The sequence below is a fragment of the Cervus canadensis genome, chromosome 18 (genome assembly GCF_019320065.1).
Source record: "Cervus canadensis isolate Bull #8, Minnesota chromosome 18, ASM1932006v1, whole genome shotgun sequence".
Lineage (NCBI taxonomy): Eukaryota > Metazoa > Chordata > Mammalia > Artiodactyla > Cervidae > Cervus > Cervus canadensis.
Window position 1 is genome coordinate 50,404,372 of NC_057403.1, and position 24,148 is coordinate 50,428,519.

The 24,148-nt window shown below is 56.7% G+C and overlaps 2 protein-coding genes across 10 annotated transcripts in view; one reads left to right on the plus strand and one right to left on the minus strand.

Annotated features, from left to right (window-relative positions):
• Positions 1 to 24,148, minus strand: part of GAS8 (growth arrest specific 8) — a 38,871-nt gene that overhangs the window by 10,703 nt on the left and 4,020 nt on the right. Inside the window, exons 3-12 of one of the 3 annotated variants that reach the window (XM_043436633.1) lie at positions 22,761 to 22,958; positions 22,221 to 22,427; positions 21,002 to 21,056; positions 20,251 to 20,456; positions 19,728 to 19,895; positions 19,320 to 19,406; positions 17,327 to 17,536; positions 16,496 to 16,561; positions 14,244 to 14,433; positions 3,394 to 4,005 (exon numbers count right to left, since the gene is read on the minus strand). In XM_043436633.1, coding sequence (XP_043292568.1) covers positions 14,284 to 14,433; positions 16,496 to 16,561; positions 17,327 to 17,536; positions 19,320 to 19,406; positions 19,728 to 19,895; positions 20,251 to 20,456; positions 21,002 to 21,056; positions 22,221 to 22,427; positions 22,761 to 22,958 — 1,347 coding nt within the window. In that variant the 3' untranslated portion in view covers positions 3,394 to 4,005; positions 14,244 to 14,283. Of the gene's footprint in view, positions 1 to 3,393; positions 4,006 to 13,022; positions 14,434 to 16,495; positions 16,562 to 17,326; positions 17,537 to 19,319; positions 19,407 to 19,727; positions 19,896 to 20,250; positions 20,457 to 21,001; positions 21,057 to 22,220; positions 22,428 to 22,760; positions 22,959 to 24,148 lie in introns of those variants that run through there. The other 2 variants (XM_043436632.1, XM_043436631.1) reach the window with 2 other exon arrangements.
• LOC122420978 (5-hydroxyisourate hydrolase-like) lies at positions 11,208 to 14,071 on the plus strand. 7 transcript variants are annotated; one of them, XM_043436635.1, is made up of 5 exons: positions 11,208 to 11,321; positions 11,439 to 11,567; positions 11,893 to 12,032; positions 13,308 to 13,443; positions 13,796 to 14,071. In XM_043436635.1, exons 2-5 carry the CDS (start codon positions 11,472 to 11,474, stop codon positions 13,883 to 13,885), a joined length of 462 nt encoding a protein of 153 aa, XP_043292570.1. In that variant the 5' UTR covers positions 11,208 to 11,321; positions 11,439 to 11,471; the 3' UTR covers positions 13,886 to 14,071. The 7 variants fall into 7 exon arrangements, with proteins under 7 accessions (XP_043292570.1, XP_043292574.1, XP_043292569.1 ...); XM_043436639.1 differs by having other exon boundaries at positions 11,439 to 11,531; XM_043436634.1 differs by having other exon boundaries at positions 11,215 to 11,321; positions 11,429 to 11,567.

The following is a 24,148-nucleotide window of genomic DNA, read 5'->3' on the forward strand; positions in this document are numbered from 1 at the left end:
TGGGAGAAAGTTCGAGAACAGGATTTCAAGTCTGGTGGAGGTGAGAGTCTAGTTCAGGGAACTGGAAGGAAACACCCAGCCTGAGAACCCACCGCCGACTTGAGGGTCCAGGACTACGACTGGACGCCTGAAAACAAAGAAAATTGCCTAGACGCGCCTGCGCGCTGGCGGCCTCTTGACAGACACGCGCGGGACGCAGAGCAACCAATCCCCGAGCTGGGGCGGGACCTTCTGCGTGCTCCGCACTCCCCCGGCGCCTATTGGCCAGGCTGCTTCGGTAGCAACGCCGATTGGAGGCTTGTGCCTGACTGGCCTGTATAAGCCGACTGCTTGCCTTTCGCCAGGGAGGACTGGACCAGGCTCGGCTAGACACCACCCACCTCCGAGCGCGCACCCGGCCGGGGTGGGCAGCGCCGAAGGACAGACGGAAAAGCGCCCTGTGAAACCCTGGTAAACTCTTAGCCTGGCGTCTTCCAATTCCTGGCTGGGAAACCCCAAATCCCGTCAACTTTGAGGAACCCGGGTCCTACCTGAAGGGAGCTCGTGTCTCGTCAGCTTAGGAACTACAAGTCCCTTCACCCACAGAAACACCGAATCCCCTAGTGCTGCGACCCCCAAATACCTAGAGGAACCCCAATTCCCCTCAGCCAGAGGCACCCTAAAAACAGCACCCGCAGAGAGACCAAATTTCCTTAACCTCAGAGACCCTGAATACCTCAGCCTGGGGACTCTTATTCCTGTCAAGCTCAAGACCCCAACTGTCCTGAATGTTGGACACCTAAAGCCCCTTAATGAGAGACCCCCAATTTCGTCAGCCTCAAAGATCCCAAGTTCTCTCACCCTGTGCATTCTACATCAGCCGAAAGACCCCCCCATCCCCTCCTTCTAAGGAACCCCAGTTCCTTCAGCTGGTGTGACCCAGATCTCAAGCCAAGCGACCTGTCCCTTAGATGTAGAAACCATGTTATGCCCAGATTTTCCGAGTACCCAGGCGGAGATCCCCAAAAGGCTTTTTGGAGAAATATTCCCTCTCCAGCACTGGAAGAGAGCCCTTATTTCAACCTGACCCCAGTCCAGCAGTTAGGGGCTTCCAGGTCTCCTCAGGACTCCCTCTGTCACCCACAGACACCACACTCCCCTGCCTTTCCTCAGAGGGGCCGAATTGTAGAGGAATCAAAGAAACCAAATCTAGTTCACATTAGGGTGGTCTGCCATAGCTGGTTAGGATCCCTCTGTCCCATCAATACCCCCACCCTGACTTTCCCGACACGTTCCTGCAATGGACACTCTACCCAAGGAAGACAGACCTGGCTCTGGACAGTGGTCTAGGCTATCTCAGCATCTTCTTCTTCCACAGGTAACCTTGGCCTTGAGGTAGTGCCATGGCCATGAGCCCCAACAGGTCCCCAGAGGAGAGCACTGAGGGAGATACTGGGAGAACAGAGTGGAAGCCCATGGTGAGAGGCAGAGTGGCAAAGCCAGCTCTATAGGAAGGACATGGAGGTGGTCCCTGAAGGACCACAGACTACTTGCCTGAGCCACTGAGCAAACTCTGTGAACATACACAGGATGGGAGTGCCTGGTCCTGTCTGAGACAGTGGGATGGAGTGGGGTGGAACAGGACACTGCATCATCAACTGCTCTGTGTCCAGGGAGAGTTAGGAGACTCAGTGTTTGCTCAGTTAAGCAGGACACAGTCAGGAAGGAAATTATTCATCCCTGTCTCACAGAGACCATCCACTAGCTTCAGGCTACTCCCTGCACCCAAGGTGGAGAAGAAGGCCCAGCTCTAAAGTCTGACTTATATTAGTAAGTCACTGATGAACTCAATTATTTTTCTTAGGCCAAAGATGCTTTCAAAGACATTTCCATATATTTTCCAAGGAAAAATGGGCAGAGATGGGATAATAGGGGGAAAGTCTGATATAGGAATGTGAAAAGGAACTACAAAGTGCTGATTACTGTAGGTAACAGGAAGTTCTGGGTGCCTGTGAGCCTAGGAAACATGAAACAGGTCTTCAGCCTCAGTGTTAACTTGGCCCTCTCTTAGGTGGCTTCATCTGCTCACAGTTCCCTTTCATGTGGAGACTAAGGAGGAAATTTTTATTTCTCACTGGGTATGCAGCTTTCTACTCCTGGGTGCCTGCCAGCGAGGGGCTCCCAAGACACCTCATGCCGGGGTTAGCAATGGGTGAGCTGGATGCCAGGGAACCCAAGACCCTGCAGCAGGTCAATGCAGTATGGACAAGGGCTGGCCTCACTGAATGGTTAGGCCCTGTCCATTCAAGACATCCTCTCTGGACTCCAGGTGGAGGTTCTGCTGCCTCCAGGGCCCACCTGGGTCTCAGCAGGTAGAAGAAAGACTGGGTTGTCTCTCCCACCTCCTGCCCAGAGAATGACAAAGGCCAGTTCCCAAAAGTCGGTGCAGGGTGAGCAGAGCAAGTGCTTAGGTCTCACAGGGTCCTTGTGAAGAGGGATTTACTCCTGATCAGATCCTTCTTGGCTGATTCTCTTTCTGTGTTGTCTTCATATCAGATCTCACAAGGACAAGGCAGTCCAGGTGTTCACAGCATCACTGGCCCAGGTGCCAACAAGACGCTCCTTATGGTGTGTTTATTACGGGCAGGGAGATAGAGTGGCTGGTGTGACGCTCCCCTGGACAAGAGAAGAGACCCCCCAGGTTGTGTCTCTTCTACCTCCTGAGATCCAGGTGAGCACTGGGGGCAACAGCACCTGGGGTCTGGAGAAGGTGTCCTGAATGGACAGGGCCTAACTGTCCAGTGTGGCTTCAGGGGGTACTGGCAAGAGGGTACTAACCCCATATCTAAAATTTTCAGACAACCACTGAGTTCTTTTTTGCTTATGGCTTCAGGTCTTTTTGATATGGTCCATTTTTGGAGTCCTTATTGAATTTGTTACATATTGCTTCCATTTTATGTTTTGATTTTTTGACTGCAAGGCATGTGGGATTATTACCAAGTCCAAGCTCGCTTTGCTTGCCACACAACAGGTCAATAAATCAGAGGTGAGGTGCTGAGGCATGGAATATGACTTTACTTAGAAAGCTGGCAGACCAAGAAGATAGCAGACTAATATCTTAAAGAAACCACCTTGTTGGGGTCTGGATGCCAGTGTCTTTTATAGAACACAGAGCTGGGGAGGTAAGGAAGTAAAGTAAAAAGGCCATTAATCTGGCAAATAGCTCCTGGAAATGGCCAGCCTCGGGAGATGTGTTACTTTCTCCCTTCCTGTACCCATCCACAGGTGGACAGGTCCCGAACAAAGGCAGAGGGGCAGAGTTTCCTGAGGTAGGCCATTATATATGTTACAGTATCCTTGTAGTAAACAAACCAACAGGAAGCAAAGCTTAAAGTAAAAGATTTAATTTTTTTTTTTTAATTTTAAAACATGGAGTCAGATTTTGTTCTTCCCTGTAATAGTTCCCCACTGTCAGTGTCCATTCCACAATCTTATGGAAAAATGGGTGATGATTGCTCTAATTACTCCATCAGTTACATCTTTGGGGGAGTGTCCACCATTGGTGCCAGTGTTCCAAATGTTGAGATTTGTCTTCTGTTGTTCTTTGGAAAGTATCTACTTCATATGTGTAGACATAAAAATATTTATAACCTAGGTGTTGAGAGTTAAGTTTTATTCAGTGAGAATCTTTTAGGACTTCAAAACTGGAGGCAGCATCTATAGGTAAGGAATTTAGCATTTTTCTATGTATGGGAAGATGCAAGAGTCATCTCATTGAAATTATTCCTTTTGATACACACTTCACCATCTGGGGCCAGTATCCTGTCTTCTTCCTGAGTTTCTTCAGGGCTCACAGTGGAGACTGGCTGCAGTCTGATAGCTGCTAGAGAGCAAGTATTCTCCTTCCCGAGTTTCCTCAGGGCTCACTGTGGGGAGTGGCTGCAGTCTGATAGCTGCTAGAGAGCAAGTATTCTCCTTCCCGAGTTTTCTCTGGGCTCACGGTGGGGAGTGGCTGCAGTCTGATAGCTGATAGAAAGTAGGAGGGGGAACCTGGGTTCCCATTTTGATCATCTCAGCAGAGAGAGCAAGCACGTCTTGTGACTCCAGACAGTCTTCCAACATTCAGGGTTCAGCATTCAGCCTGAAGGATCCAGAGCTACCAGCTCAGCCACCATGCTCTGCACTTAGTTGCTATGTAGCCCTGAAACCTACACTGCAGGAGGCCTTCTAAATGTGGCACCCTGTCAAGTAAACTCTTGGTCACACACTCCAAGCCCGACCAAGGCCCAGCTTTGCCAAGAGGGTCTCACTGGGGACCCAGGTTCCCCCTCCTTCTCTCCCACATTCCATACCTGAGTGGGGAGAAGGCAGGGGCTGGGGGCACAGTGTGAGTAGGGCAGGAGTTCTTCCATCACCCTTTCTGGTACATCCCTGGGAACATGGTCTCATGTCACATCCAGTGGCAGGGGACCTGTGTCCCCAGCTCAAACACTCTCTCTAGGGGATGTGAGCTATAAGCACTAACACAGGAAACCCCAAGTGACCTGCTTAGGCTGGAAGACTAGTTCCTGGGATGCGAGATGAAGTCAGAAAGTGGCTTCTCCCTGGGACTGGCCTTCTCCAGACCTAGCTTGTGGGTAGCAAGAGTGGGATAAGGCGCCCCCAGGTGGGGCAGCCGCACAGTGCCTCTTAACAGCCCCACGGAGACTATGTGGCCAGAGTGACCACGAGCCTGCATTCACACAACAGATGGCCTCTGAAAGGTCCGTGACAGGCCAGAGTGACCACGAGCCTGCATTCACCCATCAGATGGCCTCTGAGAGATCTGTGACAGACCACAGTGACCATGACTATGCATTCACCCAGCGGACAGCCTCTGAGAGGTCTTGGCAGGCCAGAGTAGTCACAAGTCCACATTCACCCAGTAGATGGCCTCTGAGAGATCTGTGACAGACCACAGTGACCATGAGTATCCATTCACCCATCAGACAGCCTCTGAGAGGTCTGTGAGAGACCAGAGTGACCACAAGCCCACATTCACCCATCAGACGGCCTCTGAGAGGTCTGTGACAGACTAGAGTGACCATGAGCCCGCATTCACCCAGTGGACGGCCTTTGAGAGGTCTGGCAAGCCCACATGCACCCAACAGATGGCCTCTGAGAGGCTGAGAGGTCTATGACAGGCCAGAGTGACCACAAGCCCACATGCACCCAGCAGATGGCCTCTGGGAGGTCTGTGACAGGCCAAAGTGACCACAAGCCCGCATTCACCCAGCAGATGACCTCTGAGAGGTGTCGGACAGGCCAGAGCGATGAATATTCATTCAACGACCTCTAAGAGGTCTGTGACAGACCAGAATGACCAAGAGCCTGCATTCACCCAGTGGACGGCCTCTAAGAGGTCTGGCGAACCTACATTCACCCAGCGGATGGCCTCTGAGAGGTCTGTGACACGAAGCCCACCGTTAGACAATGGAGGGTCTTAGTGACACATGGCAACACCACCAGCGAAAATATGAAGACTCTGGGAAACTAAAGTATGAATATCAAAGAAAATCTTCCTGCACTGAAGGTTCCTCTTGAGATGAGCAGGGGCAGCTCCAGGACTGCAAAGGCTTTTGTGGTTTCAAGCAGTAGAGACCCTGGTCCAGAGGGCTGGGACTGGGGCGGAGCAGGGGAGGCAGCGTCTCACAGCAAGGGGGCCCTTCTGGGATTGTGGGGCTGCCACTATCCACTATCTGGGGTCACCCACAGACCAGGGTCGTCCACCGGCAGCCCCACCCCTGCTGTGTCCCCCCTGCTCACAGGCCCTCCTCCCCACAGCTGCCCCCATCCCTGCTCAGCTGCTGGTTCTCCTTTCATGCTCCCAACTCCTGCCCTGAAAACAGGAATCTGACTGGCCATTCCAGGGCCAACCTGTCCCTCCAGGAGCACCATCCTGCTCTAAAACTCAGGCCTCCCCCTCCAGCTGCAGTGTCTTGGGAAGCTTCTGTCGGTGCCATGTCCACAAACCCAGAGTCTCTGACAGACACCTAGGACTGAAAAGTACCACATGTTTCACAGGAAAGGAAGCTGGGAGAGGGTGTTCTCCTTCCCCTCTGACCTGCAACCAGCAGCCACTAATGCTGCCTCTTCTGCCTCCATGCTGCTCAGCGGGCAGACAAGCTGTGTTCTGATCATGCACGTGTGGCCTTGTGCTGCTCAGTAGGCAGACGAACCGTGTTCTGATCACACACATGAGGCCAAGGCCATCTCAGGCCCCATCAGTGGACCAGCTGCCTCCTCTGCCCCCACGCTACTCAGCGGGCAGACGAGCTGTGTTCTGATCACCCACGTGAGGCCAAGGCCATCTCAGGCCATCAGTGGACCAAACAGAAGAGGCTCAGTTCTAACAACCAGGACACATGCCCCTGACCCGTCGAGGCAGCCCCGACCAACCACTTCTCCCGCTCTGGTTCGTGTGCTCAGCCCAGCTCCAGCCCCGTGGCCAGTGACCAGACAAGACTCCCCTAACAAGGGTGGGGAGAAGGGAGCAGTGCATGATGGAAAGGTGGGAGTGTGGAGCATCACCCTCCCCTTCTCCCCTTCATGCTCCCAACTCCTGTCCCTCAAAACAGGAATCTGACTGGCCATTCCAGGGCCAACCTCCCCTTCAGCACTTAACAGTTTCCCAGTCCCTGAAGTTAATCATGTCAAGGGGAACCTGTTCCCCAATAGTGACAGTCACATTGAAGGATGCCCTAAAGATTTTTGGAAGAGTAAACAAACCATGTGGAAACTATTAAAATACTGTGGTGAAGTATTTGAACTGGAACTTGTATCACTTGATATCATTTTATCATCTCCATCATGAGTAGACTAAAAAGGGATACATTTGATTTTAGATTTTATGTTGGTTTGCTTTGTCACACTGGCTGAGACTATCAACTCCCCTCCCCTTTGTCCCTGCAGGAACCTCTGTGATGTGAGTCTCAGCATTGGACATCAGTGGCAAATTACTGCCAACAGCACAGACAACTCGGCCATCGCCAACACCCTCAGCCAAGACCCCTCGGTGCCGTGTCACATCAGCTAGCACATGGAGACCACCAGCATGCCCACTGCTGGATGGACCCACAAGTCAGGGGTCAGCAGGGGGCCACCCAGTGAAGCCACCAAATCGACACTTATCCCAACTGGTGAGGGACAGACACACCAGCCAATGAGAACAGGCAATAGCAATGAAGACATAAATGAAAAACATGACACCGTAAAAACCCCTAGAAGACAACACAGGCAAAACATTCTCTGACATAAATCATACCAATGGTTTCTTTGGTCAGTCTCTCAAGGCAACAGAAATGAAAACAAAAATAAACAAAGGGGGCCTAATCAAACTTACAAGCTTTGGCACAGCAGAGGAAACCATAAATAAGATGAAAAAGACAACCTACAGAATGGGACAAAATATTTCCAAACAATATGACTAACAAGGACTTAATTTCCAAAACATACAAACAGCTCATACAACTCAACAACAACAACAAAAAAAAAAACCCAAACAACCCAATCGAAAAAGGGCAGAAGAACTAAACAGACACGTCTCCAAGCAAGAAATACACAGGCACCAACAGCATCGACCCTCTGGCTTTTGGCCCGACTGCAAAGTCCAGCTGAGGCCAGTGCACACTCCATGACCTGTGCTCTAGGGTGCCCTTGTGTCACTGGTAAGCAGCAGTGTCATGATGCGGGCCAGCAGGACTCAGCCTGGTGGGCTGCTAGAATCAGTGGGGACACACTGACCCATCAATGCTCCCAGTCCTGGATGAGGCAGTTACCTGAATGGGCAGACCAGTGCAGAGAGTAGAGTCCATGGCACGGACAAGGTCCAGCCATCCCCAGGCAGGGAAGGGGCTTCCCTGGCTTAAGAATAAAGAGGCTTCAGGCACAGGTGGTGGGAATAGACTCAGAGCCACTTTTTAAGACATGCAGAGCAGGACACACAGGTGAGTGAAGGCCAGAGGGAGTTTACCATAAAAAAAGAGTGTCTGGGGGAACAGACAGGCTTGGGTAGAGCTGAGCCCTATGGGGGCTGGGAGGTTGGGCTTAGAAACCCCGTATGACTCTCCCTGCCTCCTAATCTACTTACCCCTACTCTGCAGCCTGACACTGCCTGTCCTGTGCATCTGTACACTCAGACTGTCCGTTCATTCAAAGGATATTTGTTCAGCACCTGCCTCTGGCCAGGTCGTGTTCCAGGCACAGGAACAGCTGTCAGGAGACAGACAATAACCCCGGTCCTTGGGGAACAGGAATTCTACCAGGGGCCAAACGCACCCTTCCTGCAGCCACCGGCCCTGGCCTCGTCCTCCTCAGCCCATTGGCCGGCCCTCCTGAAAACTCCAGCCTGCAGCCGCGGTTCTATCTGAGCATCTCCCCTCCTCCAAGAAGGCGACTCTCTGGACTCAATGCCTCATCAGCCTCTGGCACCCCATGCCCTGTGTCCTTCTCAGCACGTACCGCCATCTGAAATGGCCTCCCTGACACCTGCATCACCTCAGTGTACCTGGCAATGTTATGTCCTTGGTGAGGAAGGTCCCAGCTGCCTTCACACCCTTTCTGTTGAGTTCTCACCACAAATCCCCATCACAGCGGCCTGGAAGGACTCTCTAGACAGGTGTGAAGCAAGGGCTCAGAGGAGCCTGAGAGATTGCACCCCCCTGGGCCACTCCAGTGGTCAGGGTAGGACAGGGACCTCCCAGCACCAGCTCGGACCCAGACAGCAGGCAGATCAGCTTCCTTCTCCCTGGGACCACAATGGGGAGAGTTTCTTGTCACTGCTCAGGGTCGTGGCTGCCCAGGAAGGACTGTCAGTTCCACGGTACTGAGCACCCTGTGTGCTGTTACACGTTTTACCTTCATGATCTCAAGTTGCTCAGGCAGAATGCTTTGGGCTACATGCTTGGAACAATCAAAAGGAGTGGTTTAAGGTCACTCAAGAAAACACAATCCAGACACAAAAGGCCCCACGCACCTGCCAGGAGGCCCAGGGGGAGTTGCTTGTCTCCTCCTCGTGGTCTCATGTCTTCCTTAGCACAAGTCTTGCCTCATGGTGCTAGGGGGCTGCTGCACCTCCAGCATCACATCACACAGTCAGAAGGGAGTGTGAGGAGGCTGGCAGGCCCACCAGCAGAGCTGCACTTTGCTCCCAGGAGCCTTAAGGTGCTGTGTGGCAGCTACCGCTTAGGGGTCACACGGTGAACATGGCATGGCTGGCCCCAGCACTATTTGGCTGGACCCCTTGCCTGCTCTTAGTCAGCCTGCTGCCCTCTCAGGTTCCAGGTGAAGCCTGCAGGCTGGGCAGGGGCCCTGGTGAGGCCACAGAAGCAGTTGTGGCGATGCCCTGCCCTGCGCGGCGCTCTCCCAGGACTAGGTTCTCTCTTGGGCAGAGAAGACGTCAGGGCTCCAGACAGAGGGGGTGACAGGGCAGCCACCAAAAAAGGTTTGATTGTTGTTTTGTTAGCTTGCTTCTGACATTTGAGACTGTAAGTGTACAAGGAAAGGTTACAGAGTGAAAATGACCAGCCCGTCGACACTGCTCATCCCAGACGTGGTCCTGGCATCACTCTCCTGTGTCCCACACCAGTGTTCCAGCACACAGCCCCTTTGCACGTCAGTTTCGTCCTCTGCAACACAGACTTTGACAGCCACACCCTGAGCCTGTGACGGTGAAGAGGTGAGCGAACCCTTGTAATGGAGTGAAAGCTGCTGCAGATTCAAACATGAAGCTAGAGCTGCCTCTCCCCCGGTCACCAGCCAGTACTCACCGCTCACCTCACACACCAACACTCTGCACTGGGCTCACTCTCTGGACTGGGCTCACTCTCTGGATTGGGCTCACTCTCTCTTCTGGGTTCACTCTCTGGAATGGGTTCACTCTCTAGACTGGGCTCACTCTCTGGATTGGGCTCACTCTCTGGAATGGGTTCACTCTCTAGACTGGCCTCACTCTCTGGACTGGGCTGTACTGGGCTCACTCTCTGGACTGGGTTCATTCTCTGTACTGGGCTGGACTGAGCTCACTCTCTGGACTGGGCTCACTCTCTGGATTGGGTTCACTCTCTCTTCTGGGTTCACTCTCTGGACTGGGTTCACTCTCTGGACTGGGCTCACTCTCTGGACTGGGCTGGACTGGGCTCACTCTCTGGACTGGGCTCACTCTCTGGACTGGGCTGGACTGGGCTCACTCTCTGGACTGGGCTCACTCTCTGCACTGGGCTGTACTGGACTCACTCTCTGCACTGGGCTCACTCTCTGGACTGGGCTGCAACAGCTGCCGGTGTGCAGAGGAGTTCATTGATTTAATTATCCCTCGTGAGGGAAGTAAGTTTGTTTCTGGTCCCATCCCCATAGCAGTTTGCCTAAACAGGTGTGTGTGTCTCTGTGGGGTCACCTCCTAAAAACATAAGCCCTGCCAAACCTCATCATATTTACATCTCAAACACACATTTCCTGGTTACCTCCAAAGCAGTTGTAACCAATGCACAAACTTTGCCAGAGGTCTCCTTCCCCACCTCAGAGGGGCCTGATCCTTAAGGCTCAAACTGAGGACGCTCACTATCCGATCATTAGGACATGCAATTTAGCGAGAAAAAAAAACGACCCCACACCCAGAGCAACACAACACGTCAGGCAACCTCAGGCAAACTGTAAATACAGAATGCCCTTATTTTTATGTTACATAAAATCTGTTCCGTGCACACCTCACGTGACATTGTAATACAACGATGGGATTCACGCCTGTGTGCTCAGACTTGTCTCTTCCTTCATTTCTGCACAGCCCTAACCCTACGCTGTCAGTGTGCCGGGTCCCCGCACCTTGGGGGTCGAGGGTCAGAGCAGGTAGGAACGGGTAAAATGCAACCACAAGGGTGTCACCCCGCACTGTCACTCTCAACCAGGGGGTCGGTCCTGCCTGAGGCACCTCCACGCGGCCTGTCGGGGCTTCCAGCAGATCCTGACCGTCCAAGGAAGGAAAAAAGCTGCACCGGTGCAGGGGCCCTGGGGGTGATCGGGCTCACCCTGCGCGGCTCCCAGTGGCGGGCGTGACCCCAGCTGGAACGCCGCGCCGCTCGGCCTTTTCCCCACCGCCCCCTCCCGGAGCTGCGCCCCTCCCCGTCCGGTCCCGCCCAGCACTCCACCCCCATGTCCCCGAGCCCCGCCCCGCGTACCCCACCCCTACTCCCAGCCCTACGCCGCAGGGCCACTCCACTTCCGCCCTGAGGAGCCTCCGTAGGTCTGCGCGCTGGTTCGCTCTGTTGCCCTCTGCAACCACCACCAAGAAGCCCCCTAGGACCGCCTGGGTGGGCACCTTCCACTCCTCCCCGGGATTGGCCGGACACGTGGGAGGTGCCAGGGCAGCGCTTCCCGGGGAGGTTCTGGGAGTGGCGGTGTGGTGTGACCTCTGGCCTCCTCGCCAGTCCCCAGGTCGGCCAGTCCCCAGGTCGGCCGGCATGAGCTCTGGGGCCGCCCAGCGGCTGCAGACACTCCAGCGACACGTGGGCTCCCAGGAGGTAGGGGGACAAATCTCTCCTCCACCTGGGGCTAAGGTGAGGTGGCCCGTGGATCAGGGGACAGAGCTGGGTTCAGAGAGAAGCCCCTGAGGCCACCCAGGCCCTGACGAGGTTGAAGGTGGGCAGGGTGCTCTGGGTTGGAGACCCCTTCGGTGCCGGGAGGAGGGGGAGGGATCAGCATTGCGGTGTGGCAGTGTGTTACCCAATTCCACTCCCACCCCCAGCCAGTCCACCCAACCCCAGCCAGGGCAGTTTGGAACTTTGATCCGCGAGCTGTTTACTCCAAGGCACTGCCTCCTACCAAGGGGTGTGGACACAAGGTCTGCCCCACAAGCGCATCCCTGCCCATCTCGTGGCCCAGGGCAGAGGCATGGAGCCGGGCAGCAGCCCGCTGACCACACACGTGCTGGACACTGCCTCAGGGCTCCCAGCCCAAGGCCTCTACCTCCGTCTGTCCAGGCTCGAGGACCGTGGCCAGCAGTGGACCGAGCTGAAAAAAAGGTAGGAGGGTGGTCTGGGGCAGGGCTCAAATCCAGAACACCCCTCACCCACCCACCCCCGCAAGGGGCCCTGCACCAGGGCAAGGGGTGTGGGCACAGCCGGCAAGTCGCAGGGCCTCCCTGCAGACGGCCTCCCTGCAGACTCTCAGAGCCTCTGTTTCAACAGGCTGAGTAGCCCTGGTCATGCTACAACTGTGCTGGCAGAGCTCACACCCCGAGTGTCCACTGCGCTGGGACAGGGCTCTGTCTCTGCTTGTCCACTGGCCAGTTGAGGCCTGAGGAGGAATCGGAAAGGCCTGGTCATCACCGTGACTGGCGGGTGACCTGTGCTGGGCAGCTTTTGAGCACTGGACGTTTGTTAGGTTCACATAGTACCCGGTGTACCAACCCCACAGGAACCCCATCCACACATGAGGAGATGGAGGGTGAGGCAGGAGGCCCCTGCCCCTGGTGGACCTCAAAGGCTTGGGGCCTGAGGCTATGGAGCCCTTCATGAAAGGGGGGTGCAGGTCACATCTGAGGGTGGAGGAACACATGGGGCCACACAGAGCCACTCCCAACCCCTAAACTCTGCTGGTAAATGCTGCTGATGCTGATCACAGCACAGACACTTGAGAGCATGGCCTCTCAATGAGCAGAGGCCCTCAGAGCCTCCAGCGCTGCAGCTGGAAATATGCGGATGGCATGCAGATGCCAGCCTGGACACAGTTACTCACCCAGAAAGTGCAATGTAGTAAACAGCAAGTACTTGGTTTTTATACTTCCCAGGTGGCGATAGCAGTAAAGAACCCACCTGCCAATGCAGGAGACTTAAGAGACGTGGGTTCGATCCCTGGGTTGGGAAGATCCCCTGGAGGAGGGCATGGCTACCCACTCCAGTACTCTTGCCTGTGAAATCCCACGGACAGAGGAGCCTGGTAGACTACAGTTCAGGGGTCATAGAGAGTTGGTTACGACTGAAGCGACTTAGCACACGTTATGAAACCGTACGGCTAGTACAATCTATTTTTTTTTAATTTGTAAATAAGCACACTTATGCATAGAGAAAAATGTGAAGTCTTTGTGCCAGATATGAAGTGGGGGGAAGGGAAGGTTCTTTCACTTCTCTTCTCTGGGGTTCCCTAAGGACGGTGAGGGGACATAGCCCTGGTCCTGGACGCTGCCCTGCTGCAGAGCCACCCAGGCCCTGCTCACCCAGGTCTGAGTCAGGCCACTGGGGCACATGGACCTGGGAGACCAGGCAGGGACCCCTCTGCAGCAACGCCCCTCTCCCCAGTTGCACAGATCATGACGGCCGCTGCCCTGGGCTCCTTCCTTCAGGCCAGATGAAGGCGGGCACCTACAAGCTGTCCTTTGACACCGAGGGCTACTGGCAGAAGAGGGGCCAGGAGAGCTTCTACCCATACGTGGAGGTGAGGGCCAGACGGGTGGAGGCCCGAGATGCACTGTGACCCGCAGGCTGGTCCTGCCCCCCCCCTCCAACGAGCACCTGCTCTGAGCTCCTGGCCATGACCACACCACGCCCGCACCGCGCCACCCACCGGTCAGGCTGACTCAGCCCGGGAGGACAGAGGTTCACCCGAGCCCTTCCAGCTCTCTGTCCCCTTCGCCTGACCAGTTCAGGGTGGTCCTAACCCTTGGGAACCTTCAGGCCCAGGGGCCCCTCAGACTGAGTGCTTCCCCTGGGCAGACCCCAGCCCCACCCACAGCCCTGTCTCCACTGGGCCAGGCTGTGTGCACTCCCAGTGCCCCCTCTGCCCGCAGGTCGTTTTCACCATCACAAATGAGACTCACAAGTTCCACGTGCCACTGCTGCTGAGCCCGTGGTCTTACACCACATACCGAGGGAGCTAGCGGCCGACCAGCAGCCAGCCTGTGGGCGTGGACACAGCGCCACGGCAGACCGGGCCACCCCCGAGCAGAGGGGCGGGCAAGCTCCTGATGGGCACCAGGGTCACACTTTCCCTGGGACATTCTGGCCCCATGTTGCCGGGCCAGGTGTCACTCAGGCTTCAATAAAGTTGCTGCTGACATCTGCAAGGTGGCTTCGGTCGCAAGGCAAGCTTGGTGGGAGCTGCCCCTGGGGGGATGAGGGGCAGGTGTGCACACTGGGGGAGCACTGGGGGCACCTCTCCACACAGCCACACAAGAGGACACGCAGCACACATGGAAACCTTCATTCTCTGACGACGCACGTCTACAGAACAAATACCTGCTGTCCTTGCTGTGGGGGGACCTCACCCGGGCTGGGGCTACGTTGGGGTGCCCACAAGTCCTGCGGGGCCCTGTCCCAGCGTCTGCCCGATCACAGCGGTCTCCAGGGGCTTGAAACCCACGTTGTCCAGGGGGACTCCGAAGGCCAGGAGCTTCGCCTCATACGTGCGCAGCAAGTCATTGTGGGCCTGCAGGGACACAGCGGTGGTATTGGGGGTAGGTAGCCAGGGTGACCCTTGCTCAGGCCACCCAGCCCCGTTTTCCAGGTGCTGACTGTGCCAGGCCCAGGCCCACGCGCATTTATTTAAGTTTAAAGATGTAGATTTGACTAGCTCTACTCGGGGCTTCCTGGGTCAGCAACAGTCACTTATTAAACAGAAGGGCGCTCCAAGGAGCTGCACAAGATGGGAGGCTCAGTGGGCGTGGAGGGGCAGGGTGCGGCCACCTTCCTGCAAAGGTGCCTTCCCTGAGGGAGGCGGGGGTCTTTAGCAGGTCACCTCCCTAGTGCTGACCAGAAAGCCCCAAGCTGATGGTTCGGAATCTCCACTCCTGGAGAGGCCGAGGTGGCAGTCAGTTCAGGCAGAAGCCCTGGTCGGGCTCCCACAAGTGACTCCACTGGGGCGTCCTGTTGCTTTCTAACAGCCCCCCTTGATCAGGCTGTCAGCCTGAGAGACATGGCCTCTCAGCCTGTGCTGACCGTGTCTGTCATTCGCCCCCCTTCTTCTTAATGTCCCAGTCTTAAGGAGAGCATTTGCTCGGCAGTTAGTGGTGCAAACAGGCATGTAAAGCTTTTCAGACCACATGACTCTCCAGGGGATGATTAAAGCAAGCAGGACAAACCCCAGTGATTGGCGTCCTTAAGACCAAACCCACCCAAGAGAAGCCCCGTGGAAGGAGCCACTCTTTTAAGCAAAGAGGATTGAAGTCACTGAGTCTCCACCCGCTGGAAGTGCAGTTCCAGGTGAGCGAGTGGTGATGGCCATGCACAGACACCTCCCAGCTCAGCTCGAAGATAACCAGGGGCTTCCCTACCGTCCAGAACAAGTATGGCCCAAGTCTAAGAACTTCATCAGGCGCTACCCAACTACTTCAGGTGTGGGACCTCCGGTAACATCCCTGATTCACGGCTGGGGAAGCTGAAGAGGGGGTGCACTCAGAGTTCCTGGTTCCCGCAGGCATTTCTCACTCAGGCTCACTGTCCCTGCCTTCCTGGGGACCACACTCCCCGCCGTGTCTGTCGGCATCTATTCCCTTCCCCCTTCCAGGAAAAGCCAAGTTCTGGGCAATGATGCTGGCAGGACCAATGCAGGCAGGATCTCTGTCCCCTCTACTTTTTTTCAAAGAGCACATTTCACAAGGTGGTGGTAAGGGTGTGAAGAGGGGAGCACGTTACATGCTGAGAGCCTAGCCTGACACAGGACAAAAGCTCAAAGGGACACCTTGTCCTCAGCATCGCCACGACAAGATGCTGGGAGTTGAGATGGAAGGGCGAGCAAGGACCGGGCTCCAGGAGATCTCAGAGGATGTGCCCCGGCCCTCCTCCTTCTCTGGGGTTCAGCCCTCCCGACAATCAGATGTGGGTTACGGAAGTTCTCCCGAGAGCTGCACACACCCAGTGCATGGCCCTAATTTTCTGCGAGTACGCATCAGGGTTGCCAGAGGACCCGGGGAGGGCCCAATGGGCAGGGAAGGCCAGGGGATTTGGTCACCATGGAGCCCAGTGCCCACGATGGCAATGCCTTCACCCGGGGCTCCAAGACCCAGGGCTCGTGTCTGAGTCACACTTGTGGGGTGTCTGCTCTCTGCAGGCAGCACTGCGTCTGTGTCCCCACAGGCCAGGCCCTGACAGAGCTGTGGGCTCGGCCGGGGAGCTGGGGACGCTCGGTGCAGGACACAGACAGTACCAGGGTCAGGGCACTGTGCAGGAAGTCTCCATGAGTAGTCACGCAAGGCTGGAGCCCTAACTGCCCCTGCTTGGAGGACATGGACATTAACCTGGGGGAGCAAAGAGAACCCCCCGGGAACCGCCCCAGAGGCCAGGCTAGCACCACAGTGCCAGAGCAAGGGTCACACAGGACACTAGGCAGGCTGTGCGCCAGGAGGCGCCAGCAGAGACTCTAGGCCACACACATGCTCAGTGACCCCGGTGGGCACAGATGGCCTCAGACTGGGTCAGCACCCTGATCTGGGGGGTCAGCATCAAGATCAGGGGGCTCCCGGGTGAGGGAGGGGTGGGGGGGCTCTCCGCACCTTGCAGACCCGGGCCAGCTCGTACTGCAGGTCCTTGATGGCGCTGTTCTTCGATTCCAGAACGTCCTGGGGAGAGGAAGGCATCAGGGAACCATGGCCTGGCCCGCCAGGGGGACATCCACACAGGGAGGGGCTGCCGTGGGGAGGCCTGAGAGTGAGACCCCAGTGTGTGTCTGCCCCCCAGACCCCAAGGGGACCTAACCTCAGGCCCAGCAGGACCCCAGAGCCAGGCCACGCCACCCTGGCAACACCAGAGACCCCTGTCCGCGTCACCCACTCTTTCTGTGACACATCCCAGGTCAGGGAGCAGTGGGTCGAGGCCCAGCTCTGGGCGGGGTTCCTGACAGGTGCGGTCAGGCCCTCTGGCCCGTGGGCACCGAGGCCCTGTCTGTCCTTTCCCAGCGGTGCCCGGTGCCTAGGACAGCCCGCCCTAGGGGAATGCCACAGGCAACTGCGGACGCTCGAGGGAACAGACGCTCAGCCTGTGCTCAGGCGTGCCTCCCAGGGAAGCCTTCCCACGACCTGCCACACAGGCCACTGTGGGCTTGCCTCTCGCCCGCCGTGGTCTCTTCCAACACAGCTCAGTGTCCAGGCTGATGGCAACTATGGCCTCAGCTAAGAGACCAAGCTGGAGCGGGCAGTGGACGCGGGCTAGGAGGGCTGGAAGGCCAAAGAGGGGCTGGGGAAGACCTTGAAGACACTGGAGCTGGGTGTCCACGGCGCACGTGGGCCTGGGCGCTCTGGCCGGGAAACCGCGACCACCCCTCCCCGAGGCTGACTGAAGGTCTGCCCTGGAGGGACGGAGCCCCGAGCACAGCCCTCGAGGCCTACCTCCAGCTTGCGGGACACGAGCGTCAGGGCCGCGGGGTCCAGGTTGGAGGCCGCTAGCACCTCATTCAACTGCACCTCCTTCTTCTCCACGGCGGCAACCAGCGCCTGCACCTTGCGCTCCAGGACGAGGTTCCTGAAGCCCGCCTTCTGCTGCACCTCCAGGATGGCCGTGGTGAACTTCCGGTACAGGTCGTCCCGCTCCTGCTGCACCTGCAAGGTGCGGGCACCTCGCTGGCAGGACGCCCCTCCTGCTCTGTCCGGGGCCATGCCCCCGCCTTCCCCAGCACCTGGCCACAGGCAGGCAGGTCTGTGCCCGAGCCCCACTCTCCACAAAAAATTAAAGGAGTGCAGTGTCCACACCATGGGAGGCAGGAGAAAACACCTCTGGGAGGCATAGCAGGAAGCCACAGGGCCCCCAGGATGAGCTGCAGAGAGACCCTCCCACCAAGAAGCCAGGGCCAGCCCTGCCCTGGGTCTGGGCGGCAGGCTCAGGACCGCACCCCGCCCCAATCATCTCCACAGGAGATCAGGGCCTCAGACTCAGCAATGCTGGGGTGGAGGGCCTTGAGGGGGTCCACTCCGTCTGCCCCAGATCCTACAGCCAGCTGCCTGCCCACCAAGGACAATACGCTTACACGTCTTCCTTTAACTGTGCACCAATGAAAAGTCAAGACGTAGCAGGGGTGTAACAGGAAAAAGCAACCCTCCTAAACCCCACTTCCCAGAGGCCACCATCTGAGCACTGGCTGGGACTCCTTCCAGAATGTTCCCCATGCCCGTAAAAAACACACAGCACTGCTAGGAGCGACGAGCACTGTGCTGCAACCTGTAGCACCCCATCCTTCTGACCACACTGTCACATCTCACGTCTGCTTCCGTCCACTCCCAGGCCCTCTGCTCTTTAAAACCTGATGGCCCTGGTTTGCTAGGACACTGCCTCTCTCACGTACTGCGTAGACGTGCAAACGGAGGACAAGGGGCAGAGAATGCAGACCTACATGGCCTGAGCCTGCCTGAGCTGCCGCCTCCCGATTCATGCCCACCTTGACCAGCGGGAGCAGCATCTCCCTGTTGCCTGCAGGACCCGCGGAGGCCCCTTGGGGGTGACTCCAGATCCAGCCGCTTGTGGGATGTTCCCGAGGAACTGGGTCCTTTCCACCGTCACAGCCTGCGAGAGTGTTTCAGTGGAAAAGGTGCTAACAGCTGACACACGAGGCACTCTGCCCTCAGCCAGACCCCGGGAACCAAGCAACCAGGGCGGCCATCTACAGAGAAGCACATTCAGTGAGACACACACACCCAGTCCCGTCAGTGAGGACCTGGGGCGGGGGACGGCCCCCTGGGAAACCATGGATGAGGCCACAACTCTGAACACTCCTCGGGCAGACCATCCACATTCTCAACACCAGCCGTCTGACCCAGCAATTCCCCTGCTAGGAATCACCATTCCAAAAAGGGTCACGCACTGCACAAAGATGTACCTAACAGGGTGCCTGTAGCAGCAAGGACTGACAAGGGATTTTCACCAGGGGACACAGGCTGCTCCGGAGAGAAACGCGGGCTGAGAGGAGTAGGCAGGGCGTGTCAGGTGCCCCCACTTCTGGGAAGCAAGGTCCTACACCAGCACACTCGAGAGTTTAGAAGAACTTGGGGTGCTCTCGCCATGTGTGAGGACCAGCGTGCAACCCCAAGGCCTTGCATTTTCACCCACAGGCTTCCTACGACACACACATAAAGGGTTAGGACTCGGAGACACACAGAGGGATGGGCCAAGGGGACAGCAGTGGGGAACTGCTGAGACATCAAGCTTGTCCACTGACAGCCCCACTGACAGCCCCGCAGAATGGGAGGGGCCAGAGCCAGGGACCCAGTCCCCTAGACGTGCCAGGAGCCCCCAGACATGCTGGGAGTCCCCCAGATGCCCTGGGAGCCCCCAGACACACCGGGAGCCCCCCAGATGTCCCAGAGCCCCCCAGACACCCCAGGAGCCCACCTTGATGAATCGCTGCTCCAGCACCTCGTGCTCCCACCTCAGGCTCTTCAGCTCCTTCTCAGTGACTTTCAGACGGGCTTTTGTGCACTGGAGAGAAGGGTCAGAAAGCACCCCCAGTTCAGGCACCCACACGATGCTGCTCCCAAGGAATGACCAGGTGAGGTGATCGTCAGAGGGAACAGCTCCCAGGCACAATGGACCGAGCCCCACCATGGCGGCCAGGGGCCACCTGGCTCTCAGAACCGGTGCCAACCCCATGTGCCCCCAGGTCACCAGGTAGGGGACGGAGGGGTTCAGCACCTCCCCTGGTGCCCCAAGGGCCGGCTCCGCTCTGGGACTTGGGAGACACCTGCCCAACCTTCCTGCCCCTTCACACCAGGGAGGGCTGGGAATGCAATGGAAACCCACCACCAGGATCTGCTTGTCCCTCTCATAGCCCCCGAGCTTCTTCTGCATGTCACTCATCTCCTCCCGAGCCTTCTGCAGGGGGTCCGCCAAGCGCCGGTTCTGCATGGCCACCTCCGTCATCTCCTTCTCCAGGTGCTCTTCCTTCTTCCGCATGTCCTCCATCTGCTCCTGTGGGTGCCAGGGGGAGCAGGGGGTCAGTGGCAGGACCAGGGGCTGCAGCCTGCACAGAGGCTGCAAGCTCTCCTGCCCAGAAAGGATGGTCCTGGGGCATGTGTTCTGTATGTAAACACGGAGAATAGTTTCTGAATTCTCTAGTAATGCAGCCTGCATGCAAACTGAGAGCTTACGCTGTGCTCACTGCCAGTACTTGGGTGCAACAACACCCCTGGTGCACATGGGCATATGACTTCCCCACCATGCGAGGGGCCTCACAATCTGTGAGTTTCAATCAGGGGCCGCTGAAGGCCAGGTGTGTCTACAAGCAGGGGTGTGGGTCCGAGGTGGCAGGCAGCCCCGGCGGCACCTTGAGGGAGTTGATGAGAGCCAGGTTGTTGAGGGTGATGTCGTTGTAGTAGTTCTTGATGTCGGTGAAGGCCTCCTCGTGCCGCTGCATCAGCGTGGTGATCTGGCCATTCTTCCTCTCCTCCACCTCGTGGATCTCCGTCTTCCTGCGCAGGTCGAGCTCGTCCCGAAGCATCTTCATCTTCTTGTCATACTTGGCCTCGATTTCTGAAAGGCAGCAGCACCCAGAGCAGCTGAGCAGAGCCTCTGGTGCCGTGGCGACAAGAACAGATGGCGGCTGTGCCCAAGGCGGGAGACCTCCCAGGGGCTGGAGGCTGCCGACAGTGGGACAGGGCGGGGCGCTTCTCCCGCTGTGTGGCACCAGCACATGCCCTCCTCTGCCTGTCGCTGGCACCGCTGATCAGTCCCTGCCTCAGGGATCCCGATAGCCAAGCGTCACCCGGTGCCAGGGGGCACAGACCACGGCCATCCAGCCAGACTGTGGCTGAGGTCAGCGCCTCTGCAGGACGGGAGGGGTGGCATGTTGCCCCCTAAGCTGGGCGACCTGCTCCAGGAGTCACTGTGTGCCGGGGCAGGGCAGGCGGCGGGGGCGGGGCGTCCTCCCAGCCTCCCACCTCCCATGGACACCAGCCTTGGAAATGACCATGTCCTCTCACTCCGCATGTCTGGGCTGTTTTAACTGGAGGGCAGTTCCTTCCTGACAGGAGGAGCTCTCGGGCTGCCTGACGCAGCAGAGCGCGGGAAGCACTGACCTCGCACCTGCCTCTCAAAGTCGTTGCGCATCTTGGTGATCTCCTCGGTGTGTTTCTGCAGAGGCAGAAGCAAGCTGTCACTGGAGGCCAGAAGGGACGGGACAGACGCCGGCCCAGACGCCGGCCCCGTGCCTGGGCCCCCTCCTCACCAGCACCGACAGCCTGTGCGGCTGCTGCTCTAGCTGGGCCCTCACCCCCGAGCTCAGGACCAGCCCAGAGGAATGAGGTTCTGGGAAATTCCACGTTTCATAATGGACTGGGGAAGATGCTGAAGACACTTGTGCCCTGGCCATGCCCACAGGCTGGGCAGCAGGGCCAGACCCACCCAGAGCTGCAGGTGCCCCATGTGGTACTGACCTGCTTTGGCTTAGAACACCAGGACAAATTAATCTGACAGCTATAAAGTTTGAATAAAAGGCTTAAATTTTACTTTATTTTCATGCAGAGAGGCACTCTGAGCATGTAACTATTCCACACTGTGCCTTGGGTAAGCAGAGACCGCACTCGGTGGAAGCCAGCCCATGATGTGCTTCCGTCAAAATGGCCAGGCCCCTCGAGGGCCCACATCTTTAGCACCCTCTAGCTTCACAGAAAACTGCAATATTACTGAGTGTTCCCAGATTCAGTTGAGGCTGGGCTGTGTATCTTCCTGTTATCTCCCAGAGCGCTCATGCCCACGGACCTGTGATGCATGTTTGACAGTTTACTTTGTCTTCTGTCTCGGGGTGGCCTGTCCTCTCCTGACCATCAGCCACACATGGGCAGGCATTCTGTCAGCCCCACCCTCTGGGCACCCACAATCAGAGCCGGGCCTGGTGTGCTACAGGCGCTTAAGAAGGAATTCCAACCTCCACCCAGAACCCCTCAGCCTCCCTTTGAAAGGACCAAGGAATCTCCAAGGCCAGCGAGGTGCTTGTCAGCACAGCTCATAGGACAAAGGCCGCAGCAGCTGAAGGGCTGGCAGGCAGCTCACTGCAGGGGCCCAGGATCAGCAGCACGTGGACAGCAGCCCAGGTTGGATCTCCCTGTTGGGAAGTCAACCGGTCGCTCGAGTCTGAGACAGAACTCTGCACCTGGCCCCAAAGGGGTTTGTCTGGCTGATGCAGTTGTTGTTGCCGAACATTTCAATTAATTGCCCACCAACAGGCTTTTTATACAGAACCATGAATTCCCAGGTGTGGCTGAGTCCCATCGCGCTCACAGCTGCCCTGGCACCTACCAGCCGCAGGTTCTTCACCATCACCTCGTTGGCCAGCTCCTGCTCCTTCAGCTCCACCTTCAGCGCCCGCATGTCCCGGCGCAGCGTCCCCTCCTGTGCACGATGCTCCTTCTGCGCCAGCTTCATGACCACGGTGCCCTCCGCCTTCATCTCCGTCAGGCTGCTCTGATGCTCGTAGAGCAGGTGCTTCACCTTCTGCTTATACACCTGGGGGTGGGGAGGGCCGCTGCTCACCTGCACACACATGTGCTCACCTGCACACACAGGCTCGCTTGCACACACAGGCTCACCTGCACACACGTGCTCACCTGCACACACGTGCCCACCTGCACACCTAACACAATTCTCAACCTGCACACACAGGCTCACATGCTCACCTGGACACACCTGCTTTGTTATTAAAAAATACCTTCGAGTTCCCAATGTCAAAGGACACAAAGGGCGGTGACCGCCCAAAGCAAGGCATGGCCATGCCCCTGGACCTCGGGCCAGCTCCTCTGCCGCGCAGCGACTCCCGTGGGATCGGGCCGGCCCCCTCACCTTGATCTCCACCTGGTGCCTCTCCTCGGCCTCCTCCATCTCCCGGTCTTTGTTCCGCAGCTCGGCCTTCTTCTCCTCCAGCTGCCGCCGCGTGATCTCCCAGAAAGTGTGGATCTTGTCGCGCTCCAGCTGGAAGTAGTTGCGCTCCTCTCGCTCGCGGTCCAGCTCCTCCCGGATGCGGCCAATGTGCTCCTCCACCTGGAGGGCAGGGCGGGGTGAGGCAGCCAGAAGGCCCACCCATGGCCAGGGGAGAGTGGGCAGAGAAAGGCCAGGAAGACAGTGAGGGGCGCCACTCTCATCTCAAAGTAAACCATGAGCGAAAAGAGAGAATCTAACACAGAGGGCCGGGAAGGCTCAGGGACAGGGGACATCCCGCAGACAGCAGAAATCTCTTGTATTTGGCCAAGAGTCATAATATGATTATATCCTTTTATTCATCCCTGGGAATTTACACTAAAGAAATGTCTCGAAAGAACACAGGAGCGTTCCACTTAAAGGTATTAGCAACACCATTATTACAACAGCAAACAACTAAAATGGACATGATCCAGGTTGCTTCTAAATAGCATGGTTGAGAAACAAAAGTATATCAGCGAGAAGGTCATACGGGCCTATGATACAAAGATATGAAAATGATGCAAATATTTTCATATAAATGATATAAAATGTAAAAACCTTTCACCTTTAAAGATACACGTCAAGCAAAAAATAGCAGACAAAACCAGTAGATATGAAATAGTCAAGAGGGTTTGATCCAGAGCCAAATGCAAATCTGCATATAGGTAAAAGAAAAAGAAAAAAGGACAGATTTCCAGCTTCTTGAGACTCTCACTTGCAAGAATAGTTATCTTTTGAGCATAACCTCAGGCCCAGGCTGTAAAGTTTCCCTCTTATGATAACCATGTTCCCTACAAGGAAACCAGATGTCTTACTTCAAGAGAGGGCCAAGACAACAACTCAGCAAGGAAGGGCAGCCAGGAGACTGGGAGGACCAGGGCTGGGGTGGGGCTTGGCTCCCCAGGAAAAGTCCTGACCCCATGGGCCTGCTGCCTTCGTGTCACTCAAATGAATCATCTAAACCAGGCTCCTCATGACTCCGGCTCATGCTGGATGATCCCTCACTCGCTATGTAGACTTCTTATAAATATCTGGATTTCTCACTTGCCTTCAAAAATCAGAAAACAGCTCTGCAGCCCAACGCCCACAGGGAAACCCTGCAGCAACCTGGCGACAGTTCAGTTCAGTCGCTCAGTCATGCCCAACCCTTTGCAACCCGATGGACTGCAGCAAGCCAGGTCTCCTGTCCATCACCAACTCCCGGAGTTTACCCAAACTCATGGCCATTGAGTCGGTGATGCCATCCAACCATCTCATCCTCTGTCATCCCC